Consider the following 18066-nt stretch of genomic DNA (forward strand, 5'->3'; position numbering starts at 1 on the left):
ACTGCAGTGCAAAACTGGAGCTTGTTATTCATAGTATAGGGACCCTTCTTTGAATCAGGAGCTGGCAACACTCCCACACTTGATGCTGAAAAATTAGTTGCTCATGTCAGGCATGTCTATTTTTCAGATGGTCGGGGCAGGTGCCACGTAATGTATGTAGTAATAATAATAATAATAACTCAGTATTTAGATACCGCCTTTCTGGTCATCGGATTACTCCTCTGACTTTATTCAAGGCGGTTTACATAGGCAGGCGTTTCTAAATCCCTCAAGGGGATTTTTACAATCATAGAGGTTCTCTCTTTCAAGAACCAACCACATTTCAGAATGGATCTTCCTGGTTTGGTCTCACTTCTGGCCTCCAGTTCTCCCACGCAGGCTGACAAGCAGCCCCATCTCTCACATGGAGGGCAGCCAAGACGCTTCTTGCTCACAGCAAGAGCAGGTGGAATCACTCAGCTGGGCTTGTCAGCTGCTTCAAGGTCTCGCCATTCTCAGCTGTTCAGGTAGCTGCCAGTGTCCTCGAACTGGCGGCCTTCTGATGTTATCTTCGGGCTAATGAAGGCTCTACCCTCTAGACTAGACCTCCTCCTGCGGATGCAAGCATCCACACTTGAAAGGAATGGTTTACATCTTGCACTAAAGAGCTGTGTAAGGCAAGTGAAACTCAATCCAGAGATGCTCTTCTGCTTGTGTAAGATCCTGTGAAGGATCTTGCTCAAGCAGAATTATGAAAACCACTCTAAGATCCATCTATTATAGTATTGCATATACTGTATGCTGCCACTTGTTACCAAAAAGGGCTGTTATGTTTTAAGGGGAATTATTATATTACCCTTTTGGAAACTTCAGGATCACAGGCTAGATAACAAGATAGCGTAATGCAAAGAAATTCCTTTTTAGCTTGAAAAGAGACTGGGAGAAAGATAACTTTCAATAGGATTATATTTTTATTGCAAAAACACATAGGTATACATAATGCACATGGAAAAATGGTAAGTATATGTCTACTTGAATCCTAGTACTTGGATACAGTGTACCTAACTTTCATGGTGGTTGCGTGTGGAGTGTATTTGGTGCATTCTGAGGAGATCAGAAAAGGATAGATTTTAGGGAAGGATTTTAGGGGTCCCTGGTCTGCATAACCCAGTTGCTGACTAAAGATGGGTAGAGAAGGGGAGAAAAGGGGGGGAAGCAGGGAAAAGGTTCCAGACGCAAGATATAGTTACCTGTCCTGAGGAGCAGTTGGATGGGAGGGGGGAAGAGTCCTATTGAGGACCTCTGCCTTAGAGGACAGCGAGAGAGAGAGGGAGCACATGGCAGCCTTTCTCTGGTTTTTGCTGACCTGAATGACCCAGATGTGGCCTCCTGGATGTGCATGCTCACTACACACAGTGGGACACTGTGGAGCATGCAAGAAAAACAGGAAGCTAGGTCAGCCATGACTGGCCTCCTGGAGGGGGGGCATAGCTTGCTTTCTATTGCCACTTCGGGGAATTTGGAGTCAGGATGTAGCTTATCAGCAAATTCCATGGGTCTAATGGCTTGCTAGCTAGGAGAATAGACAACAAATGGAGACACTTAAGTACAGTGATTGAGCTTCCAGACTCCTTGACTGGGGGATGGGGATGTGGTTACCATGAGCTTGACTTGACTTGATTGTCCTGTGTGTTGAGGTTTAATGGGTTTGCCTAACAGTGACTGGATTAGGAGACACTTTGCACAGAAACAATGATTTAGGCTTTGTTGCCGGGAGTCTTCCTCCAGTGCTGTGTGCATGGAGAGGTAGAGGCTGTGTAAACTTGTGACTTTACCAGGTTTTTTGGAAATTGGGCCTGCTTGCTTGGCCTGTATGATATTTTAGTCCATAATAACATAACCAGATATAAAAATCACAAAAGGAAAAAGGGGATTTTCACGTAACACACTAGCACAAGGATTTGTAGAACAGCACAAGCAGTTATTTTTCTTCCACTCCCAGCTCTTTGGATCCAACCCATTGTGCTGTGATTATTTTAGTACTTCAGTTTTTAGCCTTCTAGTGTTTTGAGGGCCTCTTTTGCTGTAAATAGATTTTACTGTTGGTATAAATCTACTTGCTCTACTAACAATTTGGCTGTGGTATGTGTGATTTGGAAGTGTCTTGCCCTCTTTTTTCCTGACAACAATATGATGTAGAAAAAAATAGGATAAATTCAATTGCAGATGAGAGAGAAAAAGGATGAAATTCCAAGGCAGTTGATGTAAAATGCCAGGTGGTGATGGTGTTGGATTGGAGGTAGGTGACTGTTTCCAGCACTGCTGTAGCTGGTTGAAGGGGACCAAACCTCCAAAGAAGACGGCCTTGGTTCCATTTGACCAGCCAGAGCAGTGTGCAACTTCTGTCTGCACACATGTGCATGCTGAGCTCCACAGGCTTCTGTCTGGGATATCTTCAAGGTGCCTTACCTGCAACATGTAAGAACTGAAGTTTACATGCAGTGGTTATAAAAATGCCACGCGGCTGATTCTTAAAACTTCATATGCATCCGGAATCTTTTCTGAGATTGAAACCTGAGGCCTGTTTTTTGCAACCATGCAAGGTTATATATCAAGGCCAATTTTACCAGTAGTTAAAGATGCCTGTGCAGTGTGTTAGGAAGGGGCTTCCCAGCTTCGGCAATATGCTGTGATCGTGTGCTTCTGCTGCTGACCTACAGGATGAAGAAAGGATGCAAAGATTGGTGTTACATAGGATGCAGCAGAACCAGTGACATGGCAGAATCCCAGCAGGGGCCTTTGAAATTCTATCCACACTTACCAGAGAGTAAGCCCCATTGACTAGAATGGGGACCTTGATTTTAGTTGTAGTGTGTAAGTTATTTTTTTCTAACACAAAGATTAGTGCATCAAAAAATAATAATTTTAAAAAGTATTTGTTATAGCATAGCAGGTGCCAACCTCCGAACTATAGGCCAGATCAGGCACCTATGAAATCCCTCCCCCATGGGGACAGAGCTTAGCATTCCATGTTGCCAATCATGTTGCCACAAAGCATGAACTTTGTGGGAGATTGGCAACAAAGTTTATCAGGCTCCCCTATGGAATGGTAAGCTCCAATGGGATGGGTCTTCCATTGAGCAGCGGTTCACAGTTTGGAGACTGCTGTTATAGCATATGGCTGAACATTTGCACAAAAACCGTTAGCCGTTACAGATGCAAAGATTGTGGAATCCAGCGAACACCCCAGCGGCTTGGTATTGATGATAGAACATTTATTCATGATGTATGAATGTTCATTAACACTATAGTTCATTTCTTACAACATACACTTTTTAAACACTAAGGACCTAATCCTATCCAACTTTCCAGCACCAATGCAACTGCATTGCAGCCCAAGGTAAGGGGACATTTTTTCCCTTGTGGAGGCATCCATGACTGCCCCCTCACCATGGGATTCAGTGCATGTCCAGTTGGCATGGCTGTATCAGTGCTGAAAAGTTAGATAGGATTGTTGGATAGGGCTATGAGTTTAATTTAATGGTAGAAAAGGTAAAATGTGAAGTAGCCCTAAAGCTTTGGAAGTTACATGGTAGCAGCTTGCTGAAGACCATGGCTTCCTGTGAAACATGACCAAAGCAAAGGGGTAAGCCAAGGATTCAGTGAGCTGGCTTTCATGAATGTTTCTGTGAAAAAGATCTTGCTGTCAGCAGGACTAAAAAGCCACAGATCTCAGGAGGTGTGAGTCACCAGGCCCTTCAGGATCTCATCTGGATGGCTTAATAACAGGATATTTTATTGATGTTTAAAAGGTCAAAATTCCAGATGCTCACCCTCCCTCCTTTGAACTGCATGCTGATAACCTTACTCATTTAGCATCTGGAATATGTGGAAATATTAGAAACCATAAGCTTTGCAATCTGTGAACATGCAGGATTCAAGCAGAACACACTATTAGTAGTGACAACACAAAATGTTCTCTTCAAACATTTCCTTATACACATGCACCATCTTTTCTTTAAATACGTAAACATTTTTTTCTTTAAAGAAATAGACCCCTCTTTTGTCATCTGGAATCATTTGCCCATTGTCACTCAAGCATCAGTTTTCCACAAAGCTGCTCCAGCTGTACCTGCTTGACAGCTGTGGAGGGCTGTTGATCTACCAGGCACGTGGCAGGCTCTTAAGTGAGACAAAAGATTTTATTTTCTTCCCCACACTGTGGCCCCCCCATACCATGTGGGTCTGTCATCAGGAACTTGACAAAACTTGTCCATCTGAAGCTTTAAATTGGGTGATTTTGTACTGTTGGCACAAGCACTCCCATCATTTCCCCCCCCCCCTAAAACCCCTATTGCTACTGGTTAGTACCCAAGCTCGACCTCTGTTTTAGAGTTTTATAGTGAGTTGAGTAGGATAGAAAATGCCACAATGTGTCCCCCATGGAGAACTTTATGTTAGATGGAGCAAAGCAGCAATAAAATAAATACGCTGTTCTCACTTTGTGGCTCACTAAATACAGGTTTAACCTAATTTATTCCTGGATTATGCTAGACAGGAAAAAACTTATCTAGCATGACAAGAGCCAGAGAAGGACATGGTTTTCCAACGCTTTAATAGCTATGCAGAAAGGAGAGTGTTGGCATTTGTCACTTTGCTTATCCCTGCAGCACTAGTACATGATCAGCTGAGTTTATCAAAATGTCTGCTACAGAGCTGTTAAAGGTATGGAAGCATGACTTTTCCTGTTTTCTAAAGTCACACGGAGGACCAGTTCACATGTTGAAAGATCACTGGCTGAAACAATATAATAATCTGCTAACGCAAATTAGATGCTAACCATTGGAAATTATAGGGGAACTTTTACTGTTCTCTTTAATAAGGTTAAATTCAGCTCCTTACTGACAACTACAATTATCTCATTGTATTTGCTCCAATGAGACAGCTTTATTGTAGATATACCTTGCTCTGTGGATGGGTGCATATGCTTGTGACCTGAGAATAGGCAGCCACCAACTCTGTTATTTTCTGTCAGCTTACGCTCCCATTGCAGTCACTTTTGAGAAACTGGACTAGAATACTAAGGCTGCAATCCTGTACTTGCTTTCCTGGGAGTGAACCCCATTGAACAAAAACTTATGTATGTCTACTCAGAAGTAAGTCCCATTATGTTCAGTGGCTTACTCCTGGGAAAGTGCATATAAGATTGAAGACTTATTCATATATAAATGAGAACAGAAGGTGAATTCAGTCTTTGGTAGTTCTTTGTGTACACTCTGCTGCACATGAAGAAAGGTGGTATGAAAAGGTGGTATGGTATATGTATGTAGACCACAGAATATATGTCCAAAGGGTTATAATAAAAAATATTATAATGTTAACCCTTTAAAAAATATTGTGATTACGATTCTTTCCCATATAAGCACAGTACCTGTGTGAGGACAAATCCTGATAAAGTGATGCCTGGTTCTCCCCCCCCCCCACCCTGAGGACCTGCATTGGTGCATGCAGTGGTTCAGGAAACCCTGGGTACTGGGGAAGACAGTACACACTTACTATGTGAAGTGTGACACTATGAGGTCCCAAGATGGGTGTCTATAAAGGGGGGAACATGTGAGAGATTATGTTAGCTTTGATCTTTTCAGATACTCATATCTATGTTCCAAGAATTAATAAAAACACAGTCACTACCAGGAAGTTACATTTCTGTAAGTTTTTCTTCAGTTGTATTTGTGACTCATACCGTTATTATGGTATAATCTCCAAGTGTTTTACCCTGCACATGTCCAATCTTGGAAGCTAAGCAGGATCAGGCCTGGTTAGTACTTGGATGGGAGACCACCTGGGAATACCACGTGCTGTAGGCTAATACCATAGTCTTTCGAGACTGAAGCTTGCCAAACAATGACCACAGCTGAATATAATTTGCATTGCTCCATAGCATAGAACCCAGGGGTGGGCAAACCCCGACCTGGGGGCCATTTGCGGCCTTCAAGGTCCCTGTAATGGAAGATCATCAGGTGGATGATGTGGTGTTGATAGCGATTCCATGTTTGACAGCTCTGGGAAGGGCAGGGCTGGCTCGGCAGCTGTAATCAATCAAGGCCAATGGAGACTCTGATGGACACCTGAGCTTCATTTGACCTTGATGGGGCTTTGAATGGACATGGACTGAAGAGATGGCTTACCTGAGCCTAATTTGGACTTAACAAGGGGCTAATGAGGTAGCTCACAGCTGAGCTGTATTTGGACAAAGGGACATACAGGAATAAAAGGCAGCTTCAGAAGGAGCAAAGCCTAGTGGTACCCCCTGATCCAGATCTATGGGACTGACCCACACCTACCTAATAAAGAGCTACCTGACCTAGACCTACAGGACAGACACACCGGGAGAAGGGGACTGCCAGGCCTCTGACACAGAGGAAGGGACTCTGCTGCAGTGGACTGCTATGGGAAGGATTGAACTGCAGAAGACTAGACTGTGCTGTGGAGACTGGCTTGGAGGCTTTGGCTCTTTACCCACTGAGTTAAGTGGAGTTTTGGGGAGGGAAAGCCTCTGGACAAGAGGAATTGCTGGGAGTATGTTTGGAGCAATAAACTTCTGTTGGTTGCTCAACTGATAAGGAGTTCTGTTCATTTCTTTGCACACCACAGCTGCTGTTCTTGGAGGAGAGGTTAATTAGCCAGAAGTGGGCATTAGAAGGCAGTTGGAATATTTAGACAGGACAGTCTCCCAATCCGGCCCACAGAGGGCTCCTAATCACCAATGAGCCTCTGGCATATTGGAGACTGTTGGAGCACATACTGGTCTGTAACTTTGACCACCAGATGTGAGTTGTGGGCCAAGTTAGAGCAAGGCCTTTTATAGTCTCCGTGTGCTTTCTGCTTTTCCCTGGGCATTATTTTAATTCCCTCCCCATTACCTCTGAGCATCTTATGTCTCCATGTGTTTCTGGCTTGGTCTGTATATATTTACTGTGCAAGAGTTGTGTGGCAAACAGTTCTCATGTGGTTCTATATGCCTGTATTTTAGTTCTCATGTGCATTATAAACAAGCTCAGTAAAATTCATTCATTCATATATGTTCTGTCTCTAATGTATTGATTTATGTAAATTTCTTCAAACGGGAAATGTAAATCCCCCCCCACTTCCAACAGTGCCAGAGAGACGATGTGGCCCTCCTGCCAAAATGTTTGTCCACCCCTGCTCTATACCAAGAAAGAAAATGATTAAGGCTGCCATCCTTACCACACTTTCCTGAGAGTAAGCCCCATTGAACAAAATAGGACTTGCATCTGAGCAGACATGCCCTTATTCTACTACTTTAAATTTTTTGGTCTAATTGTTTTGCAAACGCTTCTGCTATGATTGTATTAATTTAAATGAAGCTGGATTGTCTTGTTTGGGATATCTGAGCCAGTTCAAAAACCTTGATGAAGTGTAGTGAGCACCATTCTTCTCCTGTCTTCAAGTTATCCAAGATAAGGTATATGTAGGTATGTGAAAGAGGACAGTGCTGTGTGGAGGTTCATCTCCCTGAAACCACACACTTCCTTACATTCCATAGCAATTTAATTCATATGGGGATATAAAGAAGCATGTCATCTCAAAAAGGGAATGCTGCTGTTCTCCTCCTTGCAGCAGGACATGTGCACAGGCTCCAGTTGTGTCAAGAAAGCATCTGGGTTATTCAGAGATGAGTTCTGTCACTCAGTGTACCCAGTCTTGTACACTGAAATTCTGTAAGGTTTCTATTATGGACACATTTTACTTCCTCAGTTGTCATCTGGACTGTCAGTTCCGTTTTGCATATGCAAGTGCAGTGACATGACTTGCGCATAGTATTTTCCACATGTACCAAATACTTCAGAGCCTATGAAACATCCTCCATGAGTGGTTTTCCTGCACAGGATAATTTTTCTCTTCTGACATTAGGTGGTGATAGTTTAATTCCATTTGAAAGTACCATAGATATTTGCCTATGAGGGGAGAAATTTCTGCCAGTATATCAAGTGGATTGATATACTGGCAGATATATCAAGTGGATCTGATCATATATCAAGATGGATCAAGATCCATCTGCAAGAGGGATCTGAAGGCCTTAGGGATGGACCTCAACAAGTGGGAAACCCTGGCCTCTGAGCGGCCCGCTTGGAGGCAGGCTGTGCAGCATGGCCTTTCCCAGTTTGAAGAGACACTTGGCCAACAGTCTGAGGCTAAGAGGCAAAGAAGGAAGGCCCATAGCCAGGGAGACAGACCAGGGACATACTGCACTTGCTCCCAGTGTGGAAGGGATTGTCACTCCCGGATTGGCCTTTTCAGCCACACTAGATGCTGTGCCAGAACCACCTTTCAGAGCGCGATACCAGAGTCTTTCGAGACTGAAGGTTGCCAATACATATCAAGTGGATATATCAAGTGGATCAACTGGCAGAAATTTCTGCCAGTATATCGATACCTTGTCGTATCTGTGGGTCACTCAGGGGTTAGGCTCTTCAGGTGTGTCTCAGCAGCCAGAAGCCTGGAGGAGCTTTAATAGTGCCTGCTGAGAATCTGTGAAGTGTCTGAGGAACATTTTGAGTGATTGCAGAAGGCTTACAAACATGCAGCTTTGTTCACATTTGTAGGACTGTAGAGTCTTCTGAGCATACTTCTTAACTCCACACCCAGGAGTGCCTCTTAAAACAACAGTGAGCAGTATAAAAAGGTGCCTGGCAGCAATTGAAGCAGGGTGTTGTGTTGAGGTAAGCTGTTGAGGTTGCTTTATACTGTATTGGTGCTGCATTTGTGTTGGATGCTTTTTAAAACTGCGAATGCTGTTCTGCAGTTTCAAACCTGGATTTTCTTTTTTAAGCAATTCAATGCAGTGTTCAGTTCTGTTGCTTTAAGGGGGGGGGTTTGTACTGTGCTACAAAAACACCTTATCTTTAAAAACAGTGGCCTGGCTCAGATTCTTTTCTCCCTTTCAAACAGGCTCCAGGACAAGCTGCAGCTCCTCCTCACAATCACCATTCCCCAAGTTTTACCCCTGACTTATCTGCGGGTCAATGAACATTCCATGATTTTTGGCTGAAAACCTGTCCTTGTCTTATTTGTCAGATCACCTTATAGGCAAGTATCTACAGTAATATACATATAGCCTAGAGACCAACTCTTGATCATTGATATGTTACATTGATTTCTTTCTTTCAAGGAGTTTAGGCTTGTAAACAAAGACCAGTAGGGTACAAGTAATCAATATGTATTGGGGCAATGACAACTCTGTAATACCATCTCCAAGACCTTGAAAACCAGTTTTCTGTACAGAGCCACAGACCATGCTTGCTTTCATCATTGTGTACATTCAGTCTATTCTTTGTGAAAACTAATTGTGTCCCTTACAATTTGGAAGATGAACATAATAAGCAATAGACAAAATAAAATGTTCCAGTGGTGTACAAGATAACATTTGTGTCATTTGACCAACAGTAGTTTATGTGATGGTCTACATTTTGCAGAAGTAATGTGACTGAGGGTGCAGTCCTAACCAACTTTCCAGCATTGAGATAAGGGTAGTGCAGCTCTGAGGTAAGGGAACAAACTTTCCCTTATCTTGAGGACTCCGTGACTGCCACCCAACTGCAGGATGCAGCACACACCCCATTGGTACAGCTGTGTCAATGCGGGAAAGGTGGTTGGGATTTGGGCCTGAAGGGAATATATCCTTTGACCTTGCTATCATATTCTCTGCCTGCCTTGTCTCTGCTAGATCTCCTGTATGTGAGGGGGTAAGAACAAATTTTCTTGGAGGACACAGTTTTCAGTCTACCCCTTACCTTTGAGTATTAAATGCTGAATACAGGTTACAGAGTTCTGGCATTTGCACATCTGTGTCAATGGTCTCAAATTGACCTCCCTCATGAGAAGAGAACCATTTAGCCTTATTACCCCACAGTTCAAAATATGGGCCTATCACTACCCAATTCTTCATAGTAGTGTAAGAAACCAAATGAGTCAAGAGAAGACCCTCACCTAACCCACAAACATCACCAACTACAAGTGGCCTCTTCCACCCACTTCTTGCGTCTCCTGTGCCAGTTCATAGGGTTGGTTTTGTTGTCTCCTTCTGACCATGGAGTTCAGGGTAGTGTGCAAAAGGAAAAGGAAACATTTGCCAAAATAAGAGGCTTTTTAGGCTTGTGAATTCTCGGTACGTATGCAATAAAGCAAATGAAACACAAATTTAATTCTGGCTTTATAGTATCCTGTTTCTAAGTGGGTACACTTCCATATAGGGAAGGGTAGGAAAGGGTCTTTATTTATTTGCAGAATTTGTATCCCGCCTTTCCACTCCAGAAAAAAGCACTCAAGGTGTCTTTAGAGACACCTTTCTCTTGCAGAAAAATTGAGAGGTAGAATTCAGGTGTTTGAAAGGAAGCAGTCAACCTGCTAGCATCCTTCAGCCATGAGGAAGGGAATTGACCCAAACTTAGAGGAGGCCTATTCTCTCTCTCTCTCTCTCTCATATGTTATCCTTTAAGTGGTAAATGAGTGGTCCCCTGTCACTCGAGGGATTCAGGAAGGAACTGAGCTCATAAAACAGGCTCCACAGGGCATGTACCATCTGAATTGTCATACCCCCTCCCCAAAGATCCTCTCATGGGCAAGAGGGACTGCTTTTTCATTCCTTAGAGGCAGGGCCTGCCTGCACATGGCATTTTGCTGCCTGAAGGGGTGAACCAAATGGCCTCCTCCTTTCTCTTTTCTCCCTATTTCATGCCCCAATCTCTTCTTTCTCTCCCCCTTTTTAAATTTTCTTTTAGGAAGGAAAAAGCATTCACATTTCACTTTCCTTCCTCTGCAAGCTGACTCTGATGGGGCTGCTGTATGGTCTGTCATCTGGCTCTGAAGTGACTAGCTGCATCCTGCTGCATGATGCAACTGATCTTGCTGAGACTATCATGTGGGGCATAATGTGTGTGTGTGTGTGTGTGTGTTGGAGAATGCACTTCTTCTGAGCTTATTTTTCCCTCTTGCCCATTGCATTTTCCTGTGTCTAAACTTAGGCACTAATATTTTTGTAGGATTTTTTGTGGTTTTTGGGCATAATGTAAAGAAGGACCGTTGAGATGAAATGTGCTATGCAGTCTAACCTCCATTTTGGAACCTCCTGTGGATATTGAAATCTGCAGATACTGGGGTCACCATTTAAATGCCTTTAAAAAAATTTTTAAAGCACCAAAATTGCTTTTTCAAGCAGATAAACTGCTACTGTGGGGCGACGCTGGGAGGAGCCAAGGAACCTCTAAGTGATTTGGAAGTGTGTGTTTTGAGCTATTTTTAGCCCTGAGAGGTTTAGAAACCATGCAGTTTCTAACTGTGTGAAGTTAAGTATGACTGTGTGAAGGTAAGAAATGTGATTTTTTTGGTGCTATTTCAATTTTAAAGGCTTTTAAATGGTGACCCCAGTATCTATTGGCATCTGTAATGAGTTAAACTTGCAGATGTTGGATCCACAGATACCGAGGTCACTCCTGTATATAGTACTAGCCAATAAACAATTTGCCCATAGGAAACCTAGGTGTAACTACCCAGTACCTATCATGATACTCTGCACTGAAATGAAATGCTTACCTAAGAGACAAGTCACTTTGGGCCCAATCCTAGCCAACTCTTTGGTGCCAGTGCAGCCACAACGCAGCCCTGAGGAAAGGGAAAAAAAATTGCCTTACCTGGAGAAGGCCTCCATGGCTGCCCCCTACCACCAGATGTAGTGCATGCCCCATTGGCATGGCTACACCAGCGCTGTAAAGTTGGATAGTATTTTGCCCTGTGCCAGTTAATTGATTTAACCTTTCTTATGTCATATGGTTGCTTTCTCCTGAGTGTCACAATATGTATTACTTTGGAGAAAAAGTCACAGGTAACCACATCTTTATAGCAGCAGCTGTTACCCTGCACATGCCTGATCTTGGAAGCTAAACAGGGTCAGGCCTGGTCATCCCTTGGATGGGAGACCACCTGGGAATACTGGGTGCTGTAGGCTTATACCATAGTCTTTTGAGACTGAAGGTTACCAACCAACCACATCTTTATGGAGGTGACATGTCTGAAGCCACTCTCTGAAGGCTCATTTATATTAGCATGTAATTAACATATAATTTTGTCAGAATGTCTTTGCAGTTAAATAATCCTTTTTTTCTGAGTGTGTCCATAGCCCTGCAGTTTTGACCATGGATGTACCTGTGCAACGCTGATATTTCCTGTTACAAATGACTAGAAAGGGACTAAATACAGTATGTACTTGGAAAGAATCAAGGCAAGCAAGTGAAATGAAGATGGTGATAAAGGAGCTGCTAATGCCATAACTGAACTCTAATCCATTAAATACACGTGGAATTGAGGGTGTGTCATGGACAACAGCTTGAGCCTGGTCCAATGACAGTAACCCAATCATCTGTGGACTATATAGAGCAATACATCTGTCCATTCTTGGCATTGTATATATGGTGGGGAACAGAAAAGTGCAGCTGTTCCATGAGGGTTACGGTGAAAGTGTGGCGATTATGTTCCTGTTATGTTGGGTGGCCATTTTAGGACCACGCAATTTTAACATGACAGGAGTTCATGCATGAATATTGTTTACCTGTTTGGAAACTACTATATTAGCAGTAGTAGTAGCAGCTGTGGTGGTGGTGGCGGCGGCGGCGGCGGCGTGTTTGTGGTGAGTGCATCCACGTGCATACATATGTACTGTAGTAACTTTCATTTGAAGGACAGCAACAGGAAAAGGGCTCAGTTAGTGAAAGCTGCATGTACTGTACCACTTTAGGGATTAGCATAGTCAGCTGCTGCACATAGGGATTGCACCACTGAAATTCCTGTTATGCCTGAGTTTAAAAGTAGCTTGTCCTGCCTATGCTAGCCACAGATGTTTGCTCATGTAAACATCTTTTATGTTTCTAGAGAGGTGTTTTATGTTTCTAAAGAGAAAACATTCTCTTTTATGTTTCTAGAGAGGTGGGAAAGAATTCAGACATGAATATGAAATGGTTCTGGTTGCCTTAAGGAGATGTTTATAATGTTACAACAGCCATTCAGGAGACTTTGACACTTTGGTTCGTAATGGTGTGTGCAGGGGATGCACATTACTGTTGCAGCTAGACTACTTTAGATGGCAGGTGGAAGAATTGTCTTTTTGAATAATCCCCCATGCAAAAGCAAAAACAAAACAAAATTCTCCTCACATCTAAATCTGGCATGTTAGGGGGCAGGTGTTTAGCCTAGCCTTCTTCCTATGCGCTGGTTTTCCAAAGGTTGTATTGTGGGCAAGTAATGTGGTTAAACATGCAGTACGTCACATGCAATCTGAAGTGGTACAGCCCTACCATATAATTACAATGAATGTGCAGATCGTCTCTAAGGCAAATGATAAAGTTACTAGGAGATGTGATTTTTCTCCCTGATCTCTCTCAGACCTGATTTGTAAACAATGACACTCTTCCACATTGCCTGTGTTGGCTAAATGCGTTAGAGGTGGGAAGAGGCAAGAGTCCCCTTCTCTGCAGGTTGTTTTCTGCAGACTCGTACAGCATTTGCTTTAACAACTGAAAGCTGGAAATATTGTCAGCTGCATGTATTGGTCAAGGAGCCTGAGACACTCAGCTCCATTTGAGGTATGCAGAAAGTCTGAGATACAGTTCTTGTAACAAAGGGCCAAACTACATGTTAATGACAAATGAATGTGCTTTGCTTTTGTTAAATTTTGTGCACATAATCCAGAGTGAAGCTGGCAGAGTGTGTTTAGGGGGAATTTAATACTTTCCATCTCCCATGGTTCCAACCTAGATTGTACACTGAAGTCCTTTACTATAGCAAATAGTGCATAGGTGGCACATGATATACATCAGAATTACTGTAGGGGCCAAGTATTAAAATCCCCTTACCCCTGCCATAGTTTCCCTCTGGATTGCATGACCCTGTATGCGTGAGCAAAAGTCAACCATTTAAAATACTGTATGTGCGGGTCTCCTATGCATGTCTACTCAGAAGTAAGCCCCACTGAATTCAATGGAACTTACTCCCAAATAAGTGTGTATAGGATTGCAACTTCATGAGTAGTTTGGCTGCAAGGCTCTTGCTGTGGAAGGCTGGGAGACTACTCATTTATAAGAAGGTTGTGATCTATGTCTTCCTGCTCTTGCCTTTAACCAGTAGGGTCCTCCATGCTTCCTGAGAATCCTTTTGACTCTATCTTCCTTTTACAGATACCCTTCTTTGTAACAGGCACATTTTGTAATTTAGGCCCAGCCTTAGGCTGGGCCACTGGCAATCTCAGAAGGTAATAGGTAGCTAGAAAATTTTAAAGGTTGCTTTCAGATGTCGTCATGATGGAATGGGCAAAAACTCGATCTATGTTAAGAGCATTTCTTCTGGTAAATGTTTTTTAAATACTCTCTAATAGCTATATCATTGTTATTACAATAAGTCAGTCATCCTTGCAAAAGCAAGGAGATTTCTGCTGCTTGTCATGCCCACCAAGTATACAAGCTCACTTAATTGTTTTTGTTATAAAAATCACTCGGGGCACAATCCTAACTAGGTCTACTCAGAAGTAAGTCCTAATTTGTTCATTGGGGCTTACTCTCAGGAAAGTGTGGTTAGGATGGTAACCTCAGTGTGTTGAATCAATGACCGAGGTGGTTCTCTTGACAGGTGGTCTGAGTTTCACAGAGGGTTGTCAAAGGCCCTCCCTATCCCCTCTACGTGGCAGCACTGCCTTAGGGTAATTAAGCAATCATTATCAACACAATCCAATGCAGGACTCATCAGAAGAAAATCCCATTGTGTCCAGTGGGGCTTACGACCAGGTAAGTGTGTTTAGGATTGCACCCTTAGGCTACAATCCTATGCAGACTCATTTGAGAGTAAGCCACTGAACATACTAGGGCTTACTTCCAAGTAAAGATGCATGACTGTGCTGTTAGTATGTTAAAGAATAATCTGTTTGCATTAAGTGAACTTGTTTATGATGTCATGCATCAGGGAAGGGCATCTGTTCTTGAAGAGAGTGATGCATTTTCTTCATCCCCAGCTTGGTTTCAGGTAATGCAAATGTTCTTTTCCTGTTTCTCTTTCCTTCCCTGAGTTCTTCTTCCTCATCTAAAAAGGGAATGCTCTGGAAAGATCTGCATGATCCTTTTTGTACAATGTTCTTTGTTCTTACATTGTATTAAACATTTTTTTCCCTTCACTTCTAAGGAACAGTCAGAGTGTTTTGTCTCACTGGTGTATGCACGAGGAGGTTCAGCCCTTAAATATGGGATGATTGGCAAGCTATTTTTACATTCTGTACTCTTTTCTGTGATCTATTTCACACATTATTTTTCAGGTATAATACAGCTGGCTCCAGATTTCCCTCCTTGGGTCCTCAGAGGCTCCTTCCTACCTGTGTGGACTCTGATAGTCTCTCCACCACCTCCAGAGAGAGGCTGTGGGTCTCAGGGATCAGCAATGTGCCCTTCTGAGAACCCTTGGCAGTTGCCTATTGATGCTGTGATCCCTGATGTTGCCCCTTAATTTTAACAGATGAAGGATGATAAACATATATTTGGAGACCTGTTATCAGAATCAGCCCTCCTACCTGGGCAGAAAGGTGCTCCCCTTATATTTAGCAGGCAGAAAGCAACTACCCCTTCACCTTAGCAGCTTTAGAGCCCAATTCTATGCATGTATATGCAGAAGTAAGTTCCATTATAATAATGGGGCTTACTCCTAGGTAAGTGTGGATAGGATTATAGTCTTGTACAGGTGTTTCTTCATATTTTTAGATTATGGGCCCTTTTGGGGACAAGGAATGGTTTATTTAATTTGCTTTGTAAGCTACTTTATGAACTTTTTTTTGTTGAAAAATGGTCTGTAAATATTCTTAATGATGATAAAATTGCATTGCTTGACTTGTTAGCTGCCTTGAGGTGACCTCTTTCAGGAGAGGCTCCATACAACAAATAATAAATTGGCAGTGACTTCCAATTGAGTGGGACTTGCTGTGAAAGCTGAATTTTTGCCCTCATAACATTTGAACTGGTCTTTTCTATTTAAAGAACAGTCATGTGTGAACACATCATCTAAGGAGAGTCAGAAATTACAAGAAGAATATTCCTTGGTTGCAAAGAAAAGATTAAATATGAAAATCTTGAACATTACCTCTTAAGATACCCAAGTCTTCCTCATGTATCTTGTCCTGTGCACTGACCCAAGATTCCGACATCCATACTGGGAAGCAGAGAGGTGTAAGGAGCATTTTTTAGCTGTCAATTAGACATGGGCAGGTGTCTTTCTTCAAAGATTCTTTCTTCCAGAGAAACTAAAATTCTTGTGAATGATCTTGTCTAGGGTCCTTTGAACATGAGCACATGTAGGCTTTTGTGTGATCTATACTATTGAAGGCTATCTCCTTTTTTTCTTCTGTTTGTAAAGTTATTATTTTTATATCTTCTTATACATGAACTTGGTTTCGCCACCCCCTCCAAGCTATCTGTACCCAAAGTCTTCTACTTTCTAGTCTTCTGTGTTACTAATAATCAGGATATTCTATTCCTCTGTCCTGCTGAAATTCTCACCCTTCCCAATTCATTTAGAGCTTTGCTCCTGCAGAATTGACCTGAGATATAGGTGATCCTGAATGGTTTTGGTATAAAACCATTCAGTAGCTCTTCAACCTTCTTTTTAACTCTCATATTTTCCTGCTGGTAATTGAACTCTCCGTTTTCTCTTGCCTCCCCTGAGTTCTTCCTTTCTTCCTCATCTAAAAAGGAAATGCTCTGGAAAGCCCTGCATGGTCCTTTTTGTACCAGATGCTCTTCACCACCCCTTAACTTGGCCTCCCACCTGTCTGCGTCCTTTAGAGGCCATGGCCATATCCACACCTCCTGTCCACCTCAATCACTGGCAGTGACAGCAGCACAGAGGGCTGTTGAATTACACCTCTTCAGCTGTCCTGTGCTGGGAGGGAGGAACCATCTTTAGATTTCATCTACATGATCTTACTGCTCTTCAGGGTCTGAGTATACAAAGATAGCATGTTCATGGAAACAAGTATTTCACATATGATACTGTTGATACATAGCACAGCTACTGTGTGATATCTGAAAATGTCTGTACATTAAAGCCTGCTTCTCAGCAAAAGTATTGAATGGAGAAAAAAAAACTTCCATTTTGTGAGCAAAGTAAATAATTTTACATAGTAGAAAATAGATACAGGCACTGCAGAAGTCTTAAATGTGAAAGTGATCTCCTCTCCCTACACTTAATATTTGAAACGTTACCTGTTATTTTTAATTAGGGGCCAGAGACTGCCTTTGTTTATAAAGTGAACGCCATTTAGAGAGCAGAAAACAACCTATGCAGCTTCCTCTCCATCTCTAGCAAGTCTTGGAAGTGCTTAGTAAAGAGTTTAGTTGAATCTGTATAAAAAAAATCAAACTTTGTAAATGCTGTTTATCATTTGCTATTAAGGACACATATTTTTGTGAGGAAATAATAGATCTGTACCCTAGCTGTTGGTGGGGTACAGCTTCAACTCTGTAACTATTTCTGGAGATTTCATTTTCCATCATGACATATCATTAAGCCAAAGAGACCTTGCTAAAATATCCAGGATTGCTTTCAGTTGTCACCGAGGTTGATTCTGATTCTTGCAGGTCAGTCTTGAAGGGTTAGCACCTCACTAATGTCAAGGCTTTCACCTAATTATGGCAAAAAAGGTTATTGGTTATTTTGTTCTGATTGAAAGGTGGAAATGTTATCTTGAATAGCTTATCATCTTGGTGGCGGGGGCAAGGGGGCTGGGATATATTAGTGTAAGGGGGAAAAATGAGGCTAAATTGTAGATTGTGCACAATCTTAAACACAATCTTATTCCCCATATGTACATAGACTGACCCGAACATGTAAGGTTTGCTAGAACTGATCAGGATCAATCCAAAACAGAACAAGCAAATTCTGGACAGTGAAACCTAAATCCCCTTAACCCTCCTGTGCACCTCCTCCCTATAACTTGCCTGTTGGTTTTGCTTTATTGCTGTAATAGTCCCAAGGTATTGTTGC

At 42.4% G+C, this 18066-nt stretch overlaps 1 protein-coding gene across 1 annotated transcript in view; it reads left to right on the plus strand.

The window, feature by feature from the left end:
* Nucleotides 1-12589: 12589 nt before the first annotated feature.
* PKHD1 (PKHD1 ciliary IPT domain containing fibrocystin/polyductin) overlaps nt 12590-18066 on the plus strand; it is a 239695-nt gene continuing 234218 nt past the window's right edge. Inside the window, exon 1 of the mRNA XM_066622360.1 lies at nt 12590-12682. Within this exon, the coding sequence (XP_066478457.1) occupies nt 12590-12682 (93 nt within the window). The remainder of the gene's footprint in view (nt 12683-18066) is intronic.

This window comes from Tiliqua scincoides, chromosome 1 (genome assembly GCF_035046505.1).
Source record: "Tiliqua scincoides isolate rTilSci1 chromosome 1, rTilSci1.hap2, whole genome shotgun sequence".
NCBI lineage: Eukaryota > Metazoa > Chordata > Lepidosauria > Squamata > Scincidae > Tiliqua > Tiliqua scincoides.